This window comes from Salmo trutta, chromosome 17 (assembly GCF_901001165.1).
Source record: "Salmo trutta chromosome 17, fSalTru1.1, whole genome shotgun sequence".
NCBI lineage: Eukaryota > Metazoa > Chordata > Actinopteri > Salmoniformes > Salmonidae > Salmo > Salmo trutta.
In genome coordinates this window covers 51,259,338-51,278,957 of record NC_042973.1, presented here as the reverse complement: position 1 = coordinate 51,278,957, position 19,620 = coordinate 51,259,338, and the positions used below count along the sequence as shown (strand labels likewise).

General features: G+C 42.6%; 1 protein-coding gene across 3 annotated transcripts in view; it reads left to right on the top strand.

Moving 5' to 3' along the window:
- The window catches only part of LOC115152366 (contactin-1a), a 126,021-nt gene that overhangs the window by 105,144 nt on the left and 1,257 nt on the right, over positions 1-19,620 (top strand). For all 3 annotated transcript variants that reach the window (XM_029697159.1, XM_029697158.1, XM_029697161.1), the window contains exons 17-24: positions 4,655-4,816; positions 8,849-8,998; positions 11,327-11,397; positions 12,279-12,513; positions 13,437-13,540; positions 13,790-13,979; positions 14,247-14,359; positions 18,160-18,316. In XM_029697159.1, coding sequence (XP_029553019.1) covers positions 4,655-4,816; positions 8,849-8,998; positions 11,327-11,397; positions 12,279-12,513; positions 13,437-13,540; positions 13,790-13,979; positions 14,247-14,359; positions 18,160-18,316 — 1,182 coding nt within the window. The remainder of the gene's footprint in view (positions 1-4,654; positions 4,817-8,848; positions 8,999-11,326; positions 11,398-12,278; positions 12,514-13,436; positions 13,541-13,789; positions 13,980-14,246; positions 14,360-18,159; positions 18,317-19,620) is intronic.

The following is a 19,620-nucleotide window of genomic DNA, read 5'->3' as shown; positions in this document are numbered from 1 at the left end:
GTTTTAATGACTCCAACCTAAGTGTATGTAAACTTCCGACTTCAACTGTATGTGTATATATGCAGTGTGTACAGTTGAAGTCGGAAGTTTACATACACTTAGGTTGGAATCATTAAAACCCGTGTTTCAACCACTCCACAAATTTCTTGTTAACAAACTATAGTTTTGGCAAGTCGGTTAAGACATCTACTTTGTGCATGACACAAGTAATTTTTCCAACAATTGTTTACAGACTGATTATTTCCCTTGTAATTCACTGTATCACAATTCCAGTGGGTCAGAAGTTTACATACACTAAGTTGACTGCCTTTAAACAGCTTGGAAAATTTAAGAAAATGATGTCATGGCTTTAGAAGCTTCTGATAGGCTAATTGACATAATTTGTGTCAACTGGAGGTGTACCTGTGGATTTATTTCAAGGCCCACCTTCAAACTCAGTGTCTCTTTGCTTGACATCATGGGAAAATCAAAACAAATCAGCCAAAACCTCAGAAATAAAATTGTAGACCTCCACAAGTCTGGTTCATCCTTGGGAGCAATTTCCAAATGCCTGAAGGTACCACATTCATCTGTACAAACAATAGGACGCAAGTGTAAACACCATGGGACCACTCAGCCGTCATACCGCTCAGGAAAGAGACGCGTTCTGTCTCCTAGAGATGAACGTACTTTGGTGCGAATAGTGTAAATCAATCCCAGAACAACAGCAAAGGACCTTGTGAAGATGCTGGAGGAAACAGGTACAAAAGTATCTATATCCACAGTAAAACGAGACCTATATCGACATAACCTGAAGAGCCGCTCAGCAAGGAAGAAGCCACTGCTCCAAAACCGCCATAAAAAAGCCAGACTACAGTTTGCAACTGCACATGGGGACAAAGATCGTACTTTTTGGAGAAATGTCCTCTGGTCTGATAAAACAAAAAGTGAACTGTTTGGCCATAATGCCCATCGTCATGTTTGGAGGAAAAAGGGAGAGGCTTGCAAGCCGAGAACACCATCCCAACCATGAAGCACGGGGGTGGCAGCATCATGTTGTGGGGGTGCTTTGCACCAGGAGGGACTGGTGCACTTCACAAAATAGATGGCGACATGAAGTATGAAAATTATGTGGATATATTGAAGCAACATCTCAAGACATCAGTCAGGAAGTTAAAGCTTAGTCGGAAATGGGTCTTCCAAATGGACAATTTTTATTTAATTAGGCAAGTCAGTTAAGAACAAATTCTTATTTTCAATGACAGCCTAGGAACAGTGGGTTAACTGCCTTGTTCAGGGGCAAAATAACAGATTTTTACCTTGTTAGCTCGGGGATTCAATCTTGCAACCTTTCGGTTACTAGTCCAGTGCTCTAACCACTAGGCTACCTGCCAACCCCAAGTGTTCTTCCAAAGTTGTGGCAAAATGGCTTAAGGACAACAAAGTCAAGGTATTGGAGTGGCCATCACAAAGCCCTGACCTTAATCCTATAGAAAATGTGTGGGCCTGAACTAAAAAAACGTGTGCGAGCAAGGAGGCCTACAAACCTGACTCAGTTACACCAGCTCTGTCAGGAGGAATGGTCCAAAATTCTCCCAACTTATTGTGGGAAGCTTGTGGAAGGCTACCCGAAACGTTTTACCCAAGTTAAACAATTTAAAGGCAATGCTACCAAATACTAATTGAGTGTATGTAAACTTCTGACCCACTGGGAATGTGATGAAAGAAAAATATGCTGAAATAAATCATTCTCTCTACTATTATTCTGACATTTCACATTCTTAAAATATTGTGGTGATCCTAACTGACTTAAGGCTTGTCTTCCCTGTGGCTCAGTTGGTAGATCATGGTGTTTGCAACGCCAGGGTTGTGGGTTTGATTCCCACAGGGGGCCAGTACAAAAAAAACAACAACAAAAATATGCATGAAATGAAATGTATGCACTCACTACTGTAAGTCGCTCTGGATAAGAGCGTCTGCTAAATGACTAAAATGTAAATGTGACAGGGAATTTTTACTAGGATTAAATGTCAGGAATTGTGAAAAACTGAGTTTAGATGTATTTGGCTAAGGTGTATGTAAACTTTCGACTTCAACCATATGTATGTAGATTATTTTACTGCTCTAGGGATGTAATTATTGTTTGGATGACCTTATTTACTATTATGTATTGATTTATATTTTATATATATATATATATTTATATTTATATAAATAAATAAATATTATATAAAAAAATTCACTCTTTATGTGATGCACAATGCAGAGAATGCCAAAAGAAGAATTATAATTTAATTACCATAGTGAATTATTGTAATGTTTGTTTATGTGTCAATTAATCCCATAAGGGATGGGTTGCCAAATGGCGATTTGACACGAAAATAAAATGTAATTAATTAATTAATTAATTGATTCATTCTACACACACACATCTCTCCCTCTCGCTGTCACTCTACAGTCCAACCGCCTTAGTTCTCTGGGTGGATTCTGTGACAGACACGAAGGTCCTGCTTGATTTTTGCGGCTGTCTGAGGCTGAGGCTGTGGGTGTGTGAGAGACAGAGAGACTCACCCCAACAGTCTGGGTTTTCTATTAGAGTCTTCTTCTCTCTCCTCCTCCAGGAAGACAGAACTAGAAAAACAGTGGATTAAAAAACTCTAGGCTCTCGGTCCATAGGCTCAGTTAATGAATGTCAATGGCCCTAAGCAAGGTATTCATCCTCAAGGCTAAAACTGATGTTAGTGGAATCGCCTGTTTTGATGTTAATTCATAATAGGCGTTGCAGTATAAGTACAACGTAGACTTAACAGGCAAGGAATCTTGCCAAGTCTGTACACCCATGAACAGGAGGGGAAAAGCAAAAGTTTCTTTTGTTTTACATTATACCTTACTATTCAGTATGGGCACATTTTCAGTACAGTGAGGGAAAAAGTATTTGATCCCTGCTGACTTTGTACGTTTGCCCACTGACAAAGAAATGATCAGTCTATAATTTTAATGGTAGATTAATTTGAACAGTGAGAGACAGAATAACAACAAAAAAATCCAGAAAAACACATATCAAAAATGTTATAAAATTATTTGCATTTTAATGAGGGAAATAAGTATTTGACCCCTCTGCAAAACATGACTTAGTACTTGGTGGCAAAACCCTTGTTGGCAATCACAGAGGTCAGACGTTTCTTGTAGTTGGCCACCAGGTTTGCACACATCTCAGGAGGGATTTTGTCCCACTCCTCTTTGCAGATCTTCTCCAAGTCATTAAGGTTTCGAGGCTGACGTTTGCCAACTCAAACCTTCAGCTCCCTCCACAGATTTTCTATGGGATTAAGGTCTGGAGACTGGCTAGGCCTGTCCAGGACCTTAATGTGGTTCTTCTTGAGCCACTCCTTTGTTGCCTTGGCCGTGTGTTTTGGGTCATTGTCATGCTGGAATACCCATCCACGACCCATTTTCAATGCCCTGACTGAGGGAAGGAGGTTCTCACCCAAGATTTGACGGTACATGGCCCTGTTCATCGTCCCTTTGATGCGGTGAAGTTGTCCTGTCCCCTTAGCAGAAAAATACCCCCAAAGCATCATTTTTCACCTCCATGTTTGACGGTGGGGATGGTGTTCTTGGGGTCATAGGCAGCATTCCTCCTCCTCCAAACACGTTGAGTTGATGCCAAAGAGCTCCATTTTGGTGTCATCTGACCACAATACTTTCACCCAGTTGTCCTCTGAATGATTCAGATGTTCATTGGCAAACTTCAGACGGGCATGTATATGTGCTTTCTTGAGCAGGGGGACCTTGCGGGCGCTGCAGGATTTCAGTCCTTCACGGCGTCGTGTGTTACCAATTGTTTCCTTGGTGACTATGGTCCCAGCTGCCTTGAGATCATTGACAAGAACCTCCCGTGTAGTTCTGGGCTGATTCCTCACCGTTCTCATGATCATTGCAACTCCACGAGGTGAGATCTTGCATGGAGCCCCAGGCCGAGGGAGATTGACAGTTCTTTTGTGTTTCTTCCATTTGCGAATAATCGCACCAACTGTTGTCACCTTCTCACCAAGCTGCTTGGCGATGGTCTTGTAGCCCATTCCAGCCTTGTATAGGTCTACAATCTTGTCCCTGATATCCTTGGAGAGCTCTTTGGTCTTGGCCATGTTGGAGAGTTTGGAATCTGATTGATTGATTGCTTCTGTGGACAGGTGTCTTTTATACAGGTAACAAACTGAGATTAGGAGCACTCCCTTTAAGCGTGTGCTCCTAATCTCAGCTCGTTACCTGTATAAAAGACACCTGGGAGACAGAAATCTTTCTGATTGAGAGGGGGTGAAATACTTATTTCCCTCATTATAATGCAAATCAATTGATAACATTTTTGACATGCGTTTTTCTGGATTTTTTTGTTGTTATTCTGTCTCTCACTGTTCAAATTAACCTACCATTAAAATGATAGACTGATCATTTCTTTGTCAGTGGGCAAACGTACAAAATCAGCAGGGGATCAAATACTTTTTTCCCTCACTGTATGTGTGCCTGATACTATGACATTCTTTGTTCTGACCTAGTATTTTCTGTAATAATAACCAATGATTATCTCTGTTTCTCCACCCAACTGCATGCTCCACCCCCTTCCCCCACTCACCCTCCCTCCCTCTCCCCCCTCTCTTCCTCTCCTTCTCTCCAGGTCCACCTGGGTCTCCAGGTGGGGTGCGTGTGGAGGAGATCAGGGATAAGAGTGTGCATCTGATCTGGAGCCGAGGTACAGACAACCACAGCCCCATCTCTAAATACACTATCCAGTGCCGGGACTCGTTCTCTCAGGAGGACTGGAGAGACGCCACCACATGTAAGTCAAATAAATAAAGGACATACAGTACCAGTCAAAAGTTTGGACCTACTCATTCCAGGGTTTTTCTTTATTTTTATTATTTTTTACATTGTAGAATAATAGTGAAGACATCAAAACTATGAAATAACACATATGGAATCATGTAGTAACCAAAAAAGTGTTAAACAAATATATATTTTTGATTCTTCAAAGTAGCCACATTTTACCTTGATGACAGCGCTGCATACTCTTGGCATTTTCTCAACCAGCTTCATGAGGTAGTCACCTGGAATGCATTTTAATTAACAGGTGTGCCTTGTTAAAAGTTCATTTGTGGAATTTCTTTCCTTCTTAATGCGTTTGAGCCAATCAGTTGTGTTGTGACATGGTAGGGGTGGTATACAGAAGATAGCCCTATTTGGTAAAAGACCAAGTCCATATTATGGCAAGAACAGCTCAAATAAGCAGAGAGAAACGGCAGTCAATCATTACTTCAAGACATGAAGGCCAGTCAATGCGGAAAATGTCAAGAACTTTGAAAGTTTCTTCAAGTGCAGTGGCAAAAACTATCAAGCGCTATGATGAAACTGGCTCTCATGAGGACCGACACAGGAAAGGAAGACCCAGAATTACCTCTGCTGCAGAGGATAAGTTCATTAGAATTAACTACGCCTCAGATTGCAGCCCAAATATATGCTTCACAGAGTTCAAGTAATCATTACTTCATTACTCCAGACACATCTCAACATCAACTGTTTAGAGGAGACTGCGTGAATCAGGCCTTCATGGCCGAGTTGCTGCAAAGAAACCACTACTAAAGGACACCAATAATAAGAACAGACTTGCTTGGGCCAAGAAACACGAGCAATGGACAATAGACCGGTGGAAATCTGTCCTTTGGTCTGATGGGTTAAAAAATTTGACATTTTTGGTTCCAACTGCCATGTCTTTGTGAGATGCAGAGTAGGCGAACAGATGATCTCCGCTTGTGTGGTTCCCACCGTGAAGCATGGAGGAGGGGGTGTGATGATGTGGGGGTGCTTTGCTGGTGACGGTGTCTGTCATTTATTTAGAATTCAAGGCACACTTAACCAGCATGGCTACCACAACATTCTGCAACGATAGGCCATCCCATCTGGTTTGTGCTTAGTGGGACTATCATTTGTTTTTCAACAGGACAATGACCCAACACACCTCCAGGCTGTGTTAGGGCTATTTGACCAAGAAGGAGAGTGATGGAGTGCTGCATCAAATGACCTGGCCTCCACAATCACCCGACCTCAACCCAATTGAGATAGTTTGGGATGAGTTGGACTGCAGAGTGAAGGAAAAACAGCCAACAAGTGTTCAACGTATGTGGGAACTCCTTCCAGACTGTAGGGGAAAGCATTCCAGGTGAAGCTGGTTGAGAGAATGCCAAGAGTTTGCAAAGCTGTCATCAAGGCAAAGGGTGGCTACTTTGAAGAATCTCAAATATAAAATATATTTTGATTTGTTTAATTATGGTTACTGAATGAATCCATATGTGTTATTTCATAGTTTTGATGTCTTAACTATTATTCTACAAAGTAGAAAATAGCAAAAATAAAGAAAAACCCTTGAATGTTTAGGTTTGTCCAAACTTTTGACTGGTACTGTACATCAAACTGTAGACTGGTCAAATAAGTACCCTAAATGCATAGGTCTGGTCTTGCAGTTTGTGCTGCCGCTTTCAGAACCCATACTAGTGTCTCCTCTCCAACCTTTTCTGTCTCTCTCCTACTGTCTATCGGTCCAATAAAATACTTTTTTTTTTGTTGCTCCATGAACACCAAAATCTGGTCAAATAAACTAACACTGAAGCGTAGACTGCTGTGGTGCCACTCTGACTGGCTAAGTGCCAGATACATACAGTGCTTTCGGGAAAGTATTCAGACCCCTTCACTTTTTCCACATTTTGTTACATTACAGCCTTCTAAATTGGATTAAATAAATTAAAAATCAATCTACACCCAATGCCCCATAATGACATAGCAAAAACTGTTTTTTAGAAGCGCCAGATACATAGCTATACATGGCAGGGGCGAAAATCTGATATCAACTTTGGAGGGGACAATTACATGAAATTTTCTCAAGAGCAATTCATGAGGGGGACACCAAAAGTAGTGCTGTAACACATAGCCTACATTGTAATATGGTAAATGTATATTGAGGAACCAAAGAAATAAGGTGTTTGCCGTACTCCTAACTACCGGTGCCCAAAACTACACAACTAATCACAACAGCAATACCATTGCCTTTAACAAATCTTAGTTCAGTCACCAGTTTAAGTTGAGAGTGGGGGTATCCATGGCATTTTCCAATTATGTTCCTATTTTACAAGTCAAAAAAATTGAGAACCTTTCATAATGTTGCCAAACAAAGACTCAACAAACTTACCTGAGACTCCCTGTCTCTGCCAGTCTGTCCCTGCATATCTGCCCCCAACTCTGCTGTCTGTGTGCCATCTGTTGCCTGCTCTGCCTAATGACATCATTGTGAAACATTTCCATTAGAATTTCATTTCTTTCTTATGAACATTTTATCAACTAGTCTTTGAGATATTAGGCTACTAGGGTTCTTACTATGCGTTTTGGTGTATTGAAAAATACTCTGATGTCCGTCTTTTATTTTTCTGCCATTTTTCTAGCTGGCTGGCTGGCTGGCTACACACACAGTGTGTAGGTTATTTACAGTAGGAGATGGGCTTCTATCATCTTCAATCATTCTATTTGGGCTTCGATCTAAAAGGTAGCTAGCAAATGTGAAACGGATTAAAATGACAAGAGTTGACAGCTGTATGAGTTCACCATTTACACAACATATGCTGCAACCTTTTGTAATTTTAATAGTTTGTTTCATATTGGCTGGCTTCCAACAATAGCTGAATTTGCAAAGCTAGCGAGCACCAATTCAGTTTCAGTGGTGTTTGCTATAATCTTTGCTACCCGGGTTAAATAAAGGTGAAATAAAATAAATAAATAAAAGTTCCCTTGCGACAATTTAGCTTTTGCAACGAGACCATTAAATATATTTAAGACAATGGTAGAAGAGAGTGTAGTTCTGTTCAGTTTGGATTTCAGTTTATCGCTAACCTTATCACAGGGACTTTGAAGCACTAACTTACATCATCTGCATGCTGATCTTGGAATAAATTGACGATAGATTCCATCTTTGACGACGCCACATAAATGGAATAGGTACTAGCTAGCTTAATAGTTAATATTTGCGCGCTAGCTCTGCATATTCAGCTAGTGTGTGTGCGCGATTGACTGGATTAACCTCACGTCAGTTACGTGCATTGAGTGCCTTTCAGACAGTAGATACGACCTCTCTGTTACCTAGCAAGCTAAGGAACTGGCAGTGGATCAAACCATTGTGAGGCAAAGGGTGGGGGGGTCTCAATCTTTTGAAACTTAAAAACGCGCTATTAAGTGTCTATAATCAGCACAAATGCTTTCATTGCGTATTATTAATATTATTTAAATTACATAGTTATGTTTCAGTGATATATTGGGGGGGACAAATCATATTTTTCCCAGGATGGGGGGGTCGTGTCCCCCCCGTCCCCCCCGGGATTTCCGCCCCTGATACATGGTGGAGCTCTTAAAGAAGCAAAACCTGCAGAGACCAAAACCACAAATGTTCTGAATGTATGGAATGTGTCCTCACAGGCACCATTTCATAAGTCCTAGGTCAGCATTTATATAAAATGCAAAATAAGATGAGCTAAACTCTTACAATGTTCTGTAAATGAGTACTTTGGTCAGTAGTCCAAGTGCTGGCAGCATTTATACACACTATGTTATGATTGTTTATCTGATACTTCTCTGAGGTGAAACTATGTGTTTCTATGTATCTCTGTCTTAGGATGCTTTTCAGTCATTCAGTTTTTATTGTTATTCTTTAGTTTTTTCTCCTCTTATGTTTGTTGTTTAGTAAATATTTAAGTTTTTCTTTGTTTTTTTCTGCTATGTGAACATTTCCATGTCTGAAATGTCCTGTGTAAATAAAGCTTGATTTGATTTGTAGCCCCTCCGGATGTGGAAGGCAATGCAGAGACAGCCACGGTGGTGGACTTGTTTCCCTGGACAGAGTATGAGTTCAGGGTGATAGCCACCAACACCCTGGGGACAGGAGACCCCAGCAGCCCCTCTCCCAAAGTCACCACGCTGGAAGCAGGTAAGTAGAACGGAGCTGGCACGGAACCGCCATCGCATCATGAGTAACCTTGCCTTAGATATGAAAACTTGTCTTGGCTACCAGAGCTAACGTCTAGGCCAGTAGTCACCAACCTTTCCTGAGCCAAGATCACTTTCTGAGTCCAAAAGCAAGCCAAGATCTACCATTCCAATTTTTTTTAACATGACAACAACAAAAAAGTAAGCCTATGCAACATTAACCTATTAAAAACAGTTATGTTTGTGCAGTAGGCTATAGGCCCAATACATTATGACTACATGTTGGCTATGCTTGAATTGCCCTGCCAGTGTTGTTCTTCTCAGACCATTTAAAAATTATATTTAAAAATGTTGGGTATATGGTTCTGGTAATTGTATTACTTGTGAGGCACAGCTCAGTGAGCATAATGATTTTCTAGAATTGATTTTACTGGACTGATGGCCTGCATCTGATGGTCAGTTTAGGCCGGTAGCCCTTTCCTGCAGTCAAATGACCGAGTGGCCTCATGGGCGGAATGTTATTCATATTTTTCATAATCAATAAACATGATTATTTTTTAAATGCTGAAAATCCGGGGGTTCTATGTCAAAAATCTTTGTTATATTTCAGTTTTCTGTGATGTCTATAAAGTGTAATACTGAATACATTTCAACTCTATATCTGACATGGTAAGTCCATAACCATGTGTGTCAGGTGAATACTTATGTTTCAAAGTAGATTTGTTTAAGACTACCAAGAAACACTCTGTGTGACCCTGATTTAGCCCACTGCAGTAAAAGGTTAAAAGTGTTGGGCCAGTAATGAAAGGTTGCTTGTTTAAATCCCAGAGCTGGCAAAGTGGAAAAATCGTTCGTTCTGCCCTTGAGCAAGGCAGTTAACCCCCAACAACAACTGAACTGGACGCTGATGACATCGATTAAGGCAGCTCTTAGGCAGCTCTTAAATGCGGAAGACACATTACATTTGAATGCATTCATTTGTGCAACTGACTAGGTATCCCCTTTCCCCAGTCTGAGGAGAGGGAGGTAGAGAGAGGCTGCCTCTCACCCGACTCACCGTCCCTCTGCTCGCTCTCTGCTGAGAAAAGGGGACACAGTCTTCCAGCTGATGGCGAAACTCAAGTCGCACTGCATTATTTCTGCCTCATGCACCAGTTCATGTTGTTACTCCTATGACCAGAAAAAGTTAAATATTCCTTGATATTAAAGAAGACACAAACCGCTAATAATACAGTAGCAACGCAAGCTTATTGAAACACATTGCTATACTCATTCATTACTGCTGCAGTGCTGGTTGTAGCGTGTGTGAAAGTAGGGAGAGCACGCAGTTTATGGCTTATAAAAGTGTTGAGCAAAGTGTTGACAGTGCTGAATAACAACTTAAACAAACTTACTTATAAAAACAGCAGCTCTTTGCTGTATTCATTGAGTAATTTTTTTAAAAGTTTTGAAATCTCACAGTATCAACTTTGCTATGCACGCAAGGCTTCTTTTTACAGCCCATGGTTCGAGGAAACTGTGCAGACACGGTGATCTGAGCTATCTGATTGGCCAGCGGTAGACCTATAGGTTCACTTGATTTGCTCTCTAGGACTGCCGGGTCGGGTATGCAGAGTTCTACCTTCAGACACATGAAATGGTTCAAAATCTGAACTCTTTGCCTTCCTGGCTCCAGAGCTTCTGAATCAACTGTACCTACTGCCAAGTGTGATAAATAAATCAAATATATATTTTTTAACATAAATGTTTGGTGATCGACTACGAATGCCTTGGAGATCCACCAGTCGATCACTATCAACCGGTTGGTGACCACTGGCCTAGGCTTTAGCTCAGCAGGAGATCTGGAGATCTGGTTTTGAACTGGAGATCTGGTTTTGAACCCCAGTCGGCCATATAAGCTAATTTAAGTTCAACATTGGAAAAAGTAGGCCTAGTGGAACCTTTCTACACACATGAGATAGGACTGAGCTTTAAGCAGAGCAGGGAAGAGCCGCAGCTTTCCACCCCCACAGTGTGGCATCGGTCCCATATGAACATTAAGGTGTTGCACTTGGCAGCATTAGTGACAGTGATATGGTATTTGCAAAGCCAATGCTGCGTCAGTACTGGTGCCAATGGAAGGGTACAGTATGTGTTGTTTGGCATTGTACTGTGTGGACAATGGCCCATATTCACAAAGTGTCTCAGAGTAGCAGTGCTGATCTAGGATCTAGTTTGACCTTTTAGATCATAATGAATATGATTAAATGGACAGGCTGGATCCTACTCTGATGTGCTTTGTGAATACTGGCCTGTGAATGTGAACTCAGATCTTGGCGTTTGCTTTTAGTTCCTGTGGTGGCTCCCTCAGACATCGGCGGCGGTGGCGGAACCAGCAGGGAGCTGACCATAACTTGGACGGTAGGTCTAGCCAATACTTTTTCCGGTCTCTGCCAGGGTGAACTATGACCACAAACTCAACTTCCCTCTTAAATCTGATCTGACAGCAGCCAGGAGCAAGCCAATGGAGTCAAGCATTAGCAGAAGTTTTGCACATGCAAAATACATTTCGTTTTTGCCTTTTTTCCCTCCTCTTTGCAAGGCAGTGCAACACAGCTATGAAAGTACGGTGGCTATATTCATGGAGGAAGAGGAAAGAAAACACATCACACCACAGCACATTCATAACAGTACGGTTTGACGGATAAAGACTGGTATCCAGAAGTGCTTTTGTATCGGTCTCTCACTCGTTTACACTCACAACACGATCGCCAGCAAATCTATCAGTGATAGATATCAAGCATTAGCTAGCCTCCGTTTCTCTGCTGCCCCCTTTGACAAATTCCTATTGCCCTCCTGGGCAAATTGCCTTTTCTTGCCAGAAGCCTGGCAGCATCAATCCTACAGCAGTTGGTCGATGCGATGAGGCTTGTGTTTTAAAGGTTAACTGTGTGTGTTTAGAGGTTAGCGGTGTCTGATGCATGTACGTCACGCAGCACATATGGTCTGATGGTGCCTGAGCCAAGCTAGGAGATGAGGCATGGGGAGAGGGTGTTGGTCTAATAATAAGACTGTCATAACTGTGGAATAAACACTCTGTCAGAAACACAGTGGTCATGTTAACTAGAATAGTATTATATATTATATAAACATGCTTTAGAGTGATGATAACCCCTTATTTTGGGTCTGGCCATTGCCTTGTCACTCAGCCTAACACTGTCTGCAAGGATGTCTTTCTTGCTGTGGATATTTCTGTTATTCTTAGTCTTTCAACTCTTATTTCCTATTCCGTCTACCTCCAGCCGGTGCAGCCGCAGTACTACTACGGACGTAACTTTGGCTACATCGTCGCCTTTAAGCCCCGGGATGGCTACGAGTGGAGGAAGGTGACCGTGGCAGACCCCGAGGCCAAACACTACGTCCACAAAGACTCATCCATCCTCGCCTCCACAGAGTTTGAGGTCAAAGTCAAGGCCTTCAACAGCAAAGGGGAAGGACCCTATAGTCTCATGGCTGTCATCTACTCTGCACAGGACGGTAAGCACAGATCTAGGATCATCTTACGCCCAACCGCAAGCAGAGGTGGGAAAACAGAAAAACTGACCCCGGATTATTGTACTCTGTCAGCAGCATAGAGAGAGCGGGGCTCTTCAGAACGCCACGCCTTCGTATCAACAGTTTCAATCTGTCAGTGTCAATTATTTATCAGCACGGTGACTTTTTAATGGAGTGGGATATACTTAATAACTAATCCCAAAGATGAATGTGAAGAATGGTACCCTTAGAATGTGAACCCTCCCTACCCTCCATCTCTCCCTACCTCTCTCCCTCCCTCCTTTCCCCGCCCTCATCAGAGTAGGATTACCGTGATCTTTGTGGTATGAACCAGAAAGCTGATTATTCGCCCCAAGGATGCCAAGCATTTAGCCCACTTATTAACTTCAGCTGACAGACAATCAAGATAGCCACTACGGAGAGATGCTCAGTTGCCGTGGTAACGCTGGTTGGGAGTGTAAAAGAGGGGAGAAGCGTTCAGTTAAGCCTGATGACGTGTAACGCTGAAGGTTTCTTGGTGCGGCGCCCTGCGTGAGATTTAAACATCAAAAGAAGGACAGCGCTCTGTCTTGGAGCGAATACTCTGAGAGTGTGCCATGGGTAGTAACTCAGAGGGAAGTGTTTGTTGGAGAGTAGAAAGAATGTGATGAGAGAGAGATTTCTGTCACTGAGCTTGTTCTAGGTAATGATTAGTGCCTGTTAACAGATGCCTCCTTACCAAGACTGAGGGAGGTCTGCATGAACAGGTCAGACTTGGTGCCAACATGAAGTTGTAAAGTGAAAGAAAAACTATATTCATAGAAAATTGATAGTTACTGTAGGTGGGTATATGGAGGAAATACTTTTACAGGGTCTCTCTCTCTGTCTTATAGTGTCTTAAATGATATATCTGTGTGTGCCACCAGTGCCATCTAAAGCCCCTACTAGTGTGGGGGCCAGGGCGCTGTCCGCCACTGAGGCCATCGTGTGGTGGCTTCCTGTCACCCAGCACACTGTAGAAGGCTACCAGGTCAGTACTGTGTCTGTGTCTATGAGGAGTAACATGACTGTTTATCAGATAGAAGTAGAAGCGACTTGTCTGCACCAACCCAGAGTCCTCCAAACAATGGACTAACCCTGAGTACCTTATTGTATTTGAACCAGTACAATCAACTAATAGTCATTACCATATTATTTTTTACCAGGAAGTATTTAGGCCCTAGAATATTATATTCAGTATATTGAGTCTCTGTGACCGTCTCCTTCTTCTCCTGTCCAGGTGCGGTACTGGAGGAAGGCGGAGGACAGTGAGACGTCCAGTCAGAGGGTAGTGGTGTCCAGCAGAGAGAACCAGACCAGGCTGGATAATATGAGGCCAGACTCCCACTACCTCATAGAGGTCAAGGCCTACAATGCAGCTGGATACGGACCCCCCAGCCAACACTTACAGATCTACACCAAGAAAGCCCGTGCGTATTTTTATCTCAGGGCTGGTTTCCTGGAAATAAAGGAAGACTACACTTAGACTAAAACATTTTTCAATGGAGTTTCTCTATTGAAAGTGTGTTAGTGGTGGACTAGGCTTAATCTGTGTCTGGGAGAATGGTCCTCAGCTAAATAATCGTCAGCATATTCTGAGTTATGTACCGGGGTGCAAAAGTGTGATCTCACTGATTCTGTTTGATTGTCACATGATCCTTACACTGTAGAACAATTTTTCTTCTGTTTTTCGCCAGCCCCAAGCCGGCCTCCTAAAATAATTAGTAAAAAGCTGAAAGGCACATCAGTGAATATCGCCTGGGAACATGTTGAACCCTTGGCCAACGAGTCAACAATAGATGGCTACAAGGTGGGTACAGTTTTACAAATGCATGGAAGCTTGTATTGTAGTAAAAATAAAAATAAAGGCCTGTACTTCAGATCAACACATGAACAATAGTCTCTATCCAGCATCTGTCACATACGCACATGAGACGTAACAGATTTCTTAAAGCTACAGCTTTCAAAACTCAACCAAGCTAGAAGGTCCACATTACTCGACACAACATACAGTTTACTCAAGTGCCTTTCTCATACACTGCAAAAAGTGAAATCTAAGCAAGCCTAAATATCTTATATTGACTGATACTTCACTTTTTACCAAGCTAAATTATCTAACATCATTGGCAGATAATTTTGCTTATTTTAACCTAAAAAAAGGCTTATTACAAGAAAGGGAACCTAAGTCTCCCACCCAGAAGATCTTAACACATACTATGCTCGCTTCGAAGCAAACAATACTGAGCCATCCAGGAAGACTCTCGCTGCTCCGGACGACCAGGTGCTTTCGCTCTCCGAGGCTGACTTAAGGAAAACTCAAAGGAGTGAATACTCACAAAGCTGCCAGCCCAGATGGCATCCCTGGCCGCATCCTCAGAGTGTGTTCTGACCAGCTGGCAGGCGTCTTCTCGGACAAATTCAACCTGTCCCAGGCTGTAGTGCCCACCTGCTTCAAGGACACCACCATCATCCCAGTGCCCAAGAAAAACAAGGTGTCATGCCCAAATCCACGGTAGATGCCAATTCCATCACTATTCACATGGCTGTAACACATCTAGGCAAGAGGAACACCTATGTGAGCATACTGATCATTGACTACAGTTTAGCATTCAACACTATTGTTCCCTCCAAGCTTGACCCTCTGCAACATAAAGTTTGCTGACGAAACCACGGTGGTAGGCCTCATAGCCAACCATGAAGAGTCGGCCTATAGAGAGGAGGTAAGTGGAATTGTGGTGCCAGGCCCACAACCTCTCCCTCAATGTCAGCAAAACAAAGGAGTTAATTGTTGACTTCAGGAAGCAGAGGAGGGAACATTCCCCGATCCACATCAACGGGACTGGAGTAGAGAGAGGGAGACGTTTTAAGTTCCTTGGCGTCCACATCACCGAGGACTTGACATGGACCAACAACACCACCATTCTTGTCAAGAGGGCGCAACAGTGTCTCTACTTCCTAAGGCTGTCAAATGAAGGTTGAAATTTGGCATGCCACCCCAGGTCCTCTCCTAATACTACCAGCTGCACCATTGAGAGCGTCCTGACCAGTTGCATCACGACCTGGTACGGGGAATTGCTCCATCCACGACCGAAAGGCCCTCCAACGGGTGAAGACGGTCCAGTACAACACCGGGACCGTGTTCCCACCCATCCAGGACATCTAGTCGAAACAGTATGGAAGGCCGGCAGCATCCTTACTGTCGAGCGGACGGTATTGGAGTATGAGGTCTGATGCCAACAGGCTCAGAGACCAACAGGCTCTATCTACAAGCGAGAGAGCTGGCAGAGAGCTGGCCCCTCTAGACTAGCCACCTGCACTGACCTGCACTGACTCTCTGTACCTTAGCACACATGCACTCATTCATTCATACACTCACATAGATATACAGTGGCAAGAAAAAGTATGTGAATCCTTGGTAATTACCTGGATTTCTTCATACAGTTGTCATCAAATTGGATCTGATCTTGATCCAAGTCACAACAATGGACAAACACAGTGTGCTAAAACTAATAACACACAACTTGTTGTATTTTTCTTGTCTATATTGAATACATAATTTAACCATTCACAGTGTAGGTTGGAACAAGTATGTGAACCCCTAGGCTAATGACTTCTCCAAAAGCTAATTGGAGTCAGGAGTCAGCTAACCTGGAGTCCAATCAATGAGACGAGATTGGAGATGTTGGTTAGAGATGCCCTGCCCTATAAAAAACGATCACAAAATTTGAGTTTGCTATTCACAAGAAGCATTGCCTGATGTGAACCATGCCTCGAACAAAAGAGATCTCAGAAAACCTAAGATTAAGAATTGTTGACTTGCATAAAGTTGGAAAGGGTTACAAATGTATCTCTAAAAGCCTTGATATTCATCAGTCCACGGTAAGACAAATTGTCTAAAAATTGAGAAAGTTCAGCACTGTTGCTACTCTCCCTTGGAGTGGCCGTCCTGCAAAGATGACTGCAAGAGCACAGCACAGAATGCTCAATGAGGTTAAGAAGGCTTCCCTGTGGCTCAGTTGGGTTTGATTCCCACAACCCTGGCGTACAAAAAAAAAAAGAAATGTATGCATTCACTACTGTAAGTCGCTCTGGATAAGAGCGTCTGCTAAATGACTAAAATGTAAAATGTAAGAATCCTGGAGTATCAGGTAAAGACTTATGGAAATCTCTGGAACATGCTAACATCTCTTTTGACAAATCTACAATACGTAAAACACTAAAGAAGAATGGTGTTCATGGGAGGACACCACGGAAGAAGCCACTGCTGTCCAAAAAAAACATTGCTGCACGTGTGAAGTTCGCAAAAGAGCACCTGGATGTTCCACAGCGCTACTGGCAAAATATTCTGTGGACAGATGAAACTAAAGTTGAGTTGTTTGGAAGGAACACACAACACTATGTGTGGAGAAAAAAGACACAGCACACAAACATCAAAACCTCATCCCAACTGTAAAGTATGGTGGAGGGAGCGTCATGGTTTGGGACTGCTCTGCTGCCTCAGGGCCTGGACAGCTTGCTATCATCGACAGAAAAATGAATTCCCAAGTTCATCAAGACATTTTGCAGGAGAATGTAAGGCTATCTGTCCTCCAATTGAAGCTCAACAGAAGTTGGGTGATGCAACAGGACAACGACCCAAAACACAGAAGTAAATCAACAACAGAATGGCTTCAACAGAAGAAAATGTGCCTTCTGGGGTGGCCCAGTCAGAGTTCTGACCTCAAGCCGATTGAGATGCTGTGGCATGACCTCAAGAGAACGGTTCACACCAGACATCCCAAGAATATTGCTGAACTGAAACAGTTTTGTAAAGAGGAATGGTCCAAAATTCCTCATGACCGTTGTGCAGGTCTGATCCGCAACTACAGAAAATGTTTGGTTGAGGTTATTGCTGCCAAAGGAGGGTCAACCAGTTATTAAACCCAAGGGTTCACATACTTTTTCCACCCTGCACTGTGAATGTTTAAGGTGTGTTCAATAAAAAGACATAAACCTATAATTGTTAGTGTGTTATTAGTTTAAGCAGACTGTGTTTGTCTATTGTTGTGACTTAGATGAAGATCAGATCAAATGTTATGACCAATTTATGCAGAAATCCAGGTAAATCAAAGGTTTCACATACTTTTTCTTGCCACTGTACACTCATAAACACACACACGCACACACACACACATACACACGCACACACACACTGATGCTACACACATCACAACTACTGCTACAAGATTGCTAAATACTTCACAATTTAAAACGCCCACCAATCCCCCTTCCCCAAAACACATTTAAATATTGGACTATAAATTGTGCCTTCCTGTATTAGACTAAAATGTTTATTCTATTCTACTGAGCCATTTACTTTATGTTCATATTCTTATCTTTTATTATTTATTATTGTTGTTGCATTGTCGAGAAGGAACCTGCAAGTAAGCATTTTGTTGGACAGTGTATACCATGTGTATTCCATACATAAAAGACAATTCATGGAATTATCAGTCAATATAAGATATTTAGGCTAGCTTATATTTCACTTTTTGCGGTGTAGTCACAGCTCCTTGCATATATGAACTGATCTGATATTCTCTCTGTGTCTGTGTGTTGGTCTCCATACAGGTCCTGTACAGGCAGGCCAGCAAATCCACTGGGATGCTGTTTACCACTGGGAAGCGGTATATAGACCTGCCCATGCACAAAGATGGGGACTACATAGTGGAGGTCAGGGCTTACAGCGAGGGAGGGGACGGGGCTGTGGCCCAAGTACGCATCTCAGGTAAAACATCAATCAAATATCAACATAATACATTTACAAAAATGTATGAAGACCCTTTTAGAGGCAGAAATTAAGATGACACAAAATGGAGGCTGATTGTGAGGAGGTGCTATAGATTAAGTAACAAACCGCCAACATAATAACACTTGAGTGAAGCACTGTAATCCATCTGAGGTTGAATCCCATATTTGGTGCGGTGGGGAGATATCACCATCTTATCCAAGGCAGCTGGCCCTCCATTTGTCAAACCCCCTACATTATAATCCCCCCGGAGCTCTGATTCCCAGGAGTCTGTGAAATCAAGCTGTCAGGTGGGCCTGGCCTCCATGATAACAGCTACCCAGGAGGGGGTTTCCCTCTTCCTCTTCTCACAAGACCCCCTCTACCCCTTGATCCATCTACCCCGCCATTCCTCCACCAGACTCTCAGCCAACCCTCCATTCTCCACCCCATCCACTCAGCCAGTCATTCAGTCAGCCAGTCATTCAGTCAGTCGGCCAGGCAGTCTGAAGTCAGTGGGCCATCACCAGGCTTTTGTGATGGACTTTAGACTAAAGCCTTTCCAACCATCTTATTCCTCTATAATAATATACACTATGAAAATGTCAGTGACAGCTCCTGTCCATGGGCCCCCTGGTTGACTGTGACAAATGACTCTGGCTTTCGGTGGCCATCTTTAAAACTGAAATAATCCTGCCCAGGAATCAGCTGTAGGCTACACAATGCACCCATCTGTACATACATTTGGAATTGTGATCAGCTCACCAATGGCTTCTCTACTGGAGTGAGCCCTCATGAATGTAGCATGTGTGGATTGAACAGAGGTGAACTCTCTATGACAATAAATGTTGTGTCAGCCAGCCATAACCGTCAGCCAGTAATTTACAGTACATGTCATCGATCTCCAAATTGGATGTGGCACTCACATTTTGCCACTGAAAAAAAAAACCTGACTCTGTCTTGCCATACAAATTCTAAATCCAATCTTTGGCTTATTGAGAACATGTCACACCATATTACACAGGTGGTAGGGAGAGGGGCCTCTCAGAGTGGTACACAGCATGATATCATAAATCCATGAAGGATGAAGAAAGTGGTCTAAACTTTGTCGCCAATTAACAACATAGGAGCATAAATTGCAGTGTGCACTCTTTTTACCATTTGCTAAACATATGATTTGATATCCACTACCTGCTCAAACACATTGGATGTGCGTATGTAATATTTTCCTATCATGAAACCATACACAGGATCCCTAACAGAACAGACCAAATATACACGGCTTGGTTGATAGGTTAGAACGT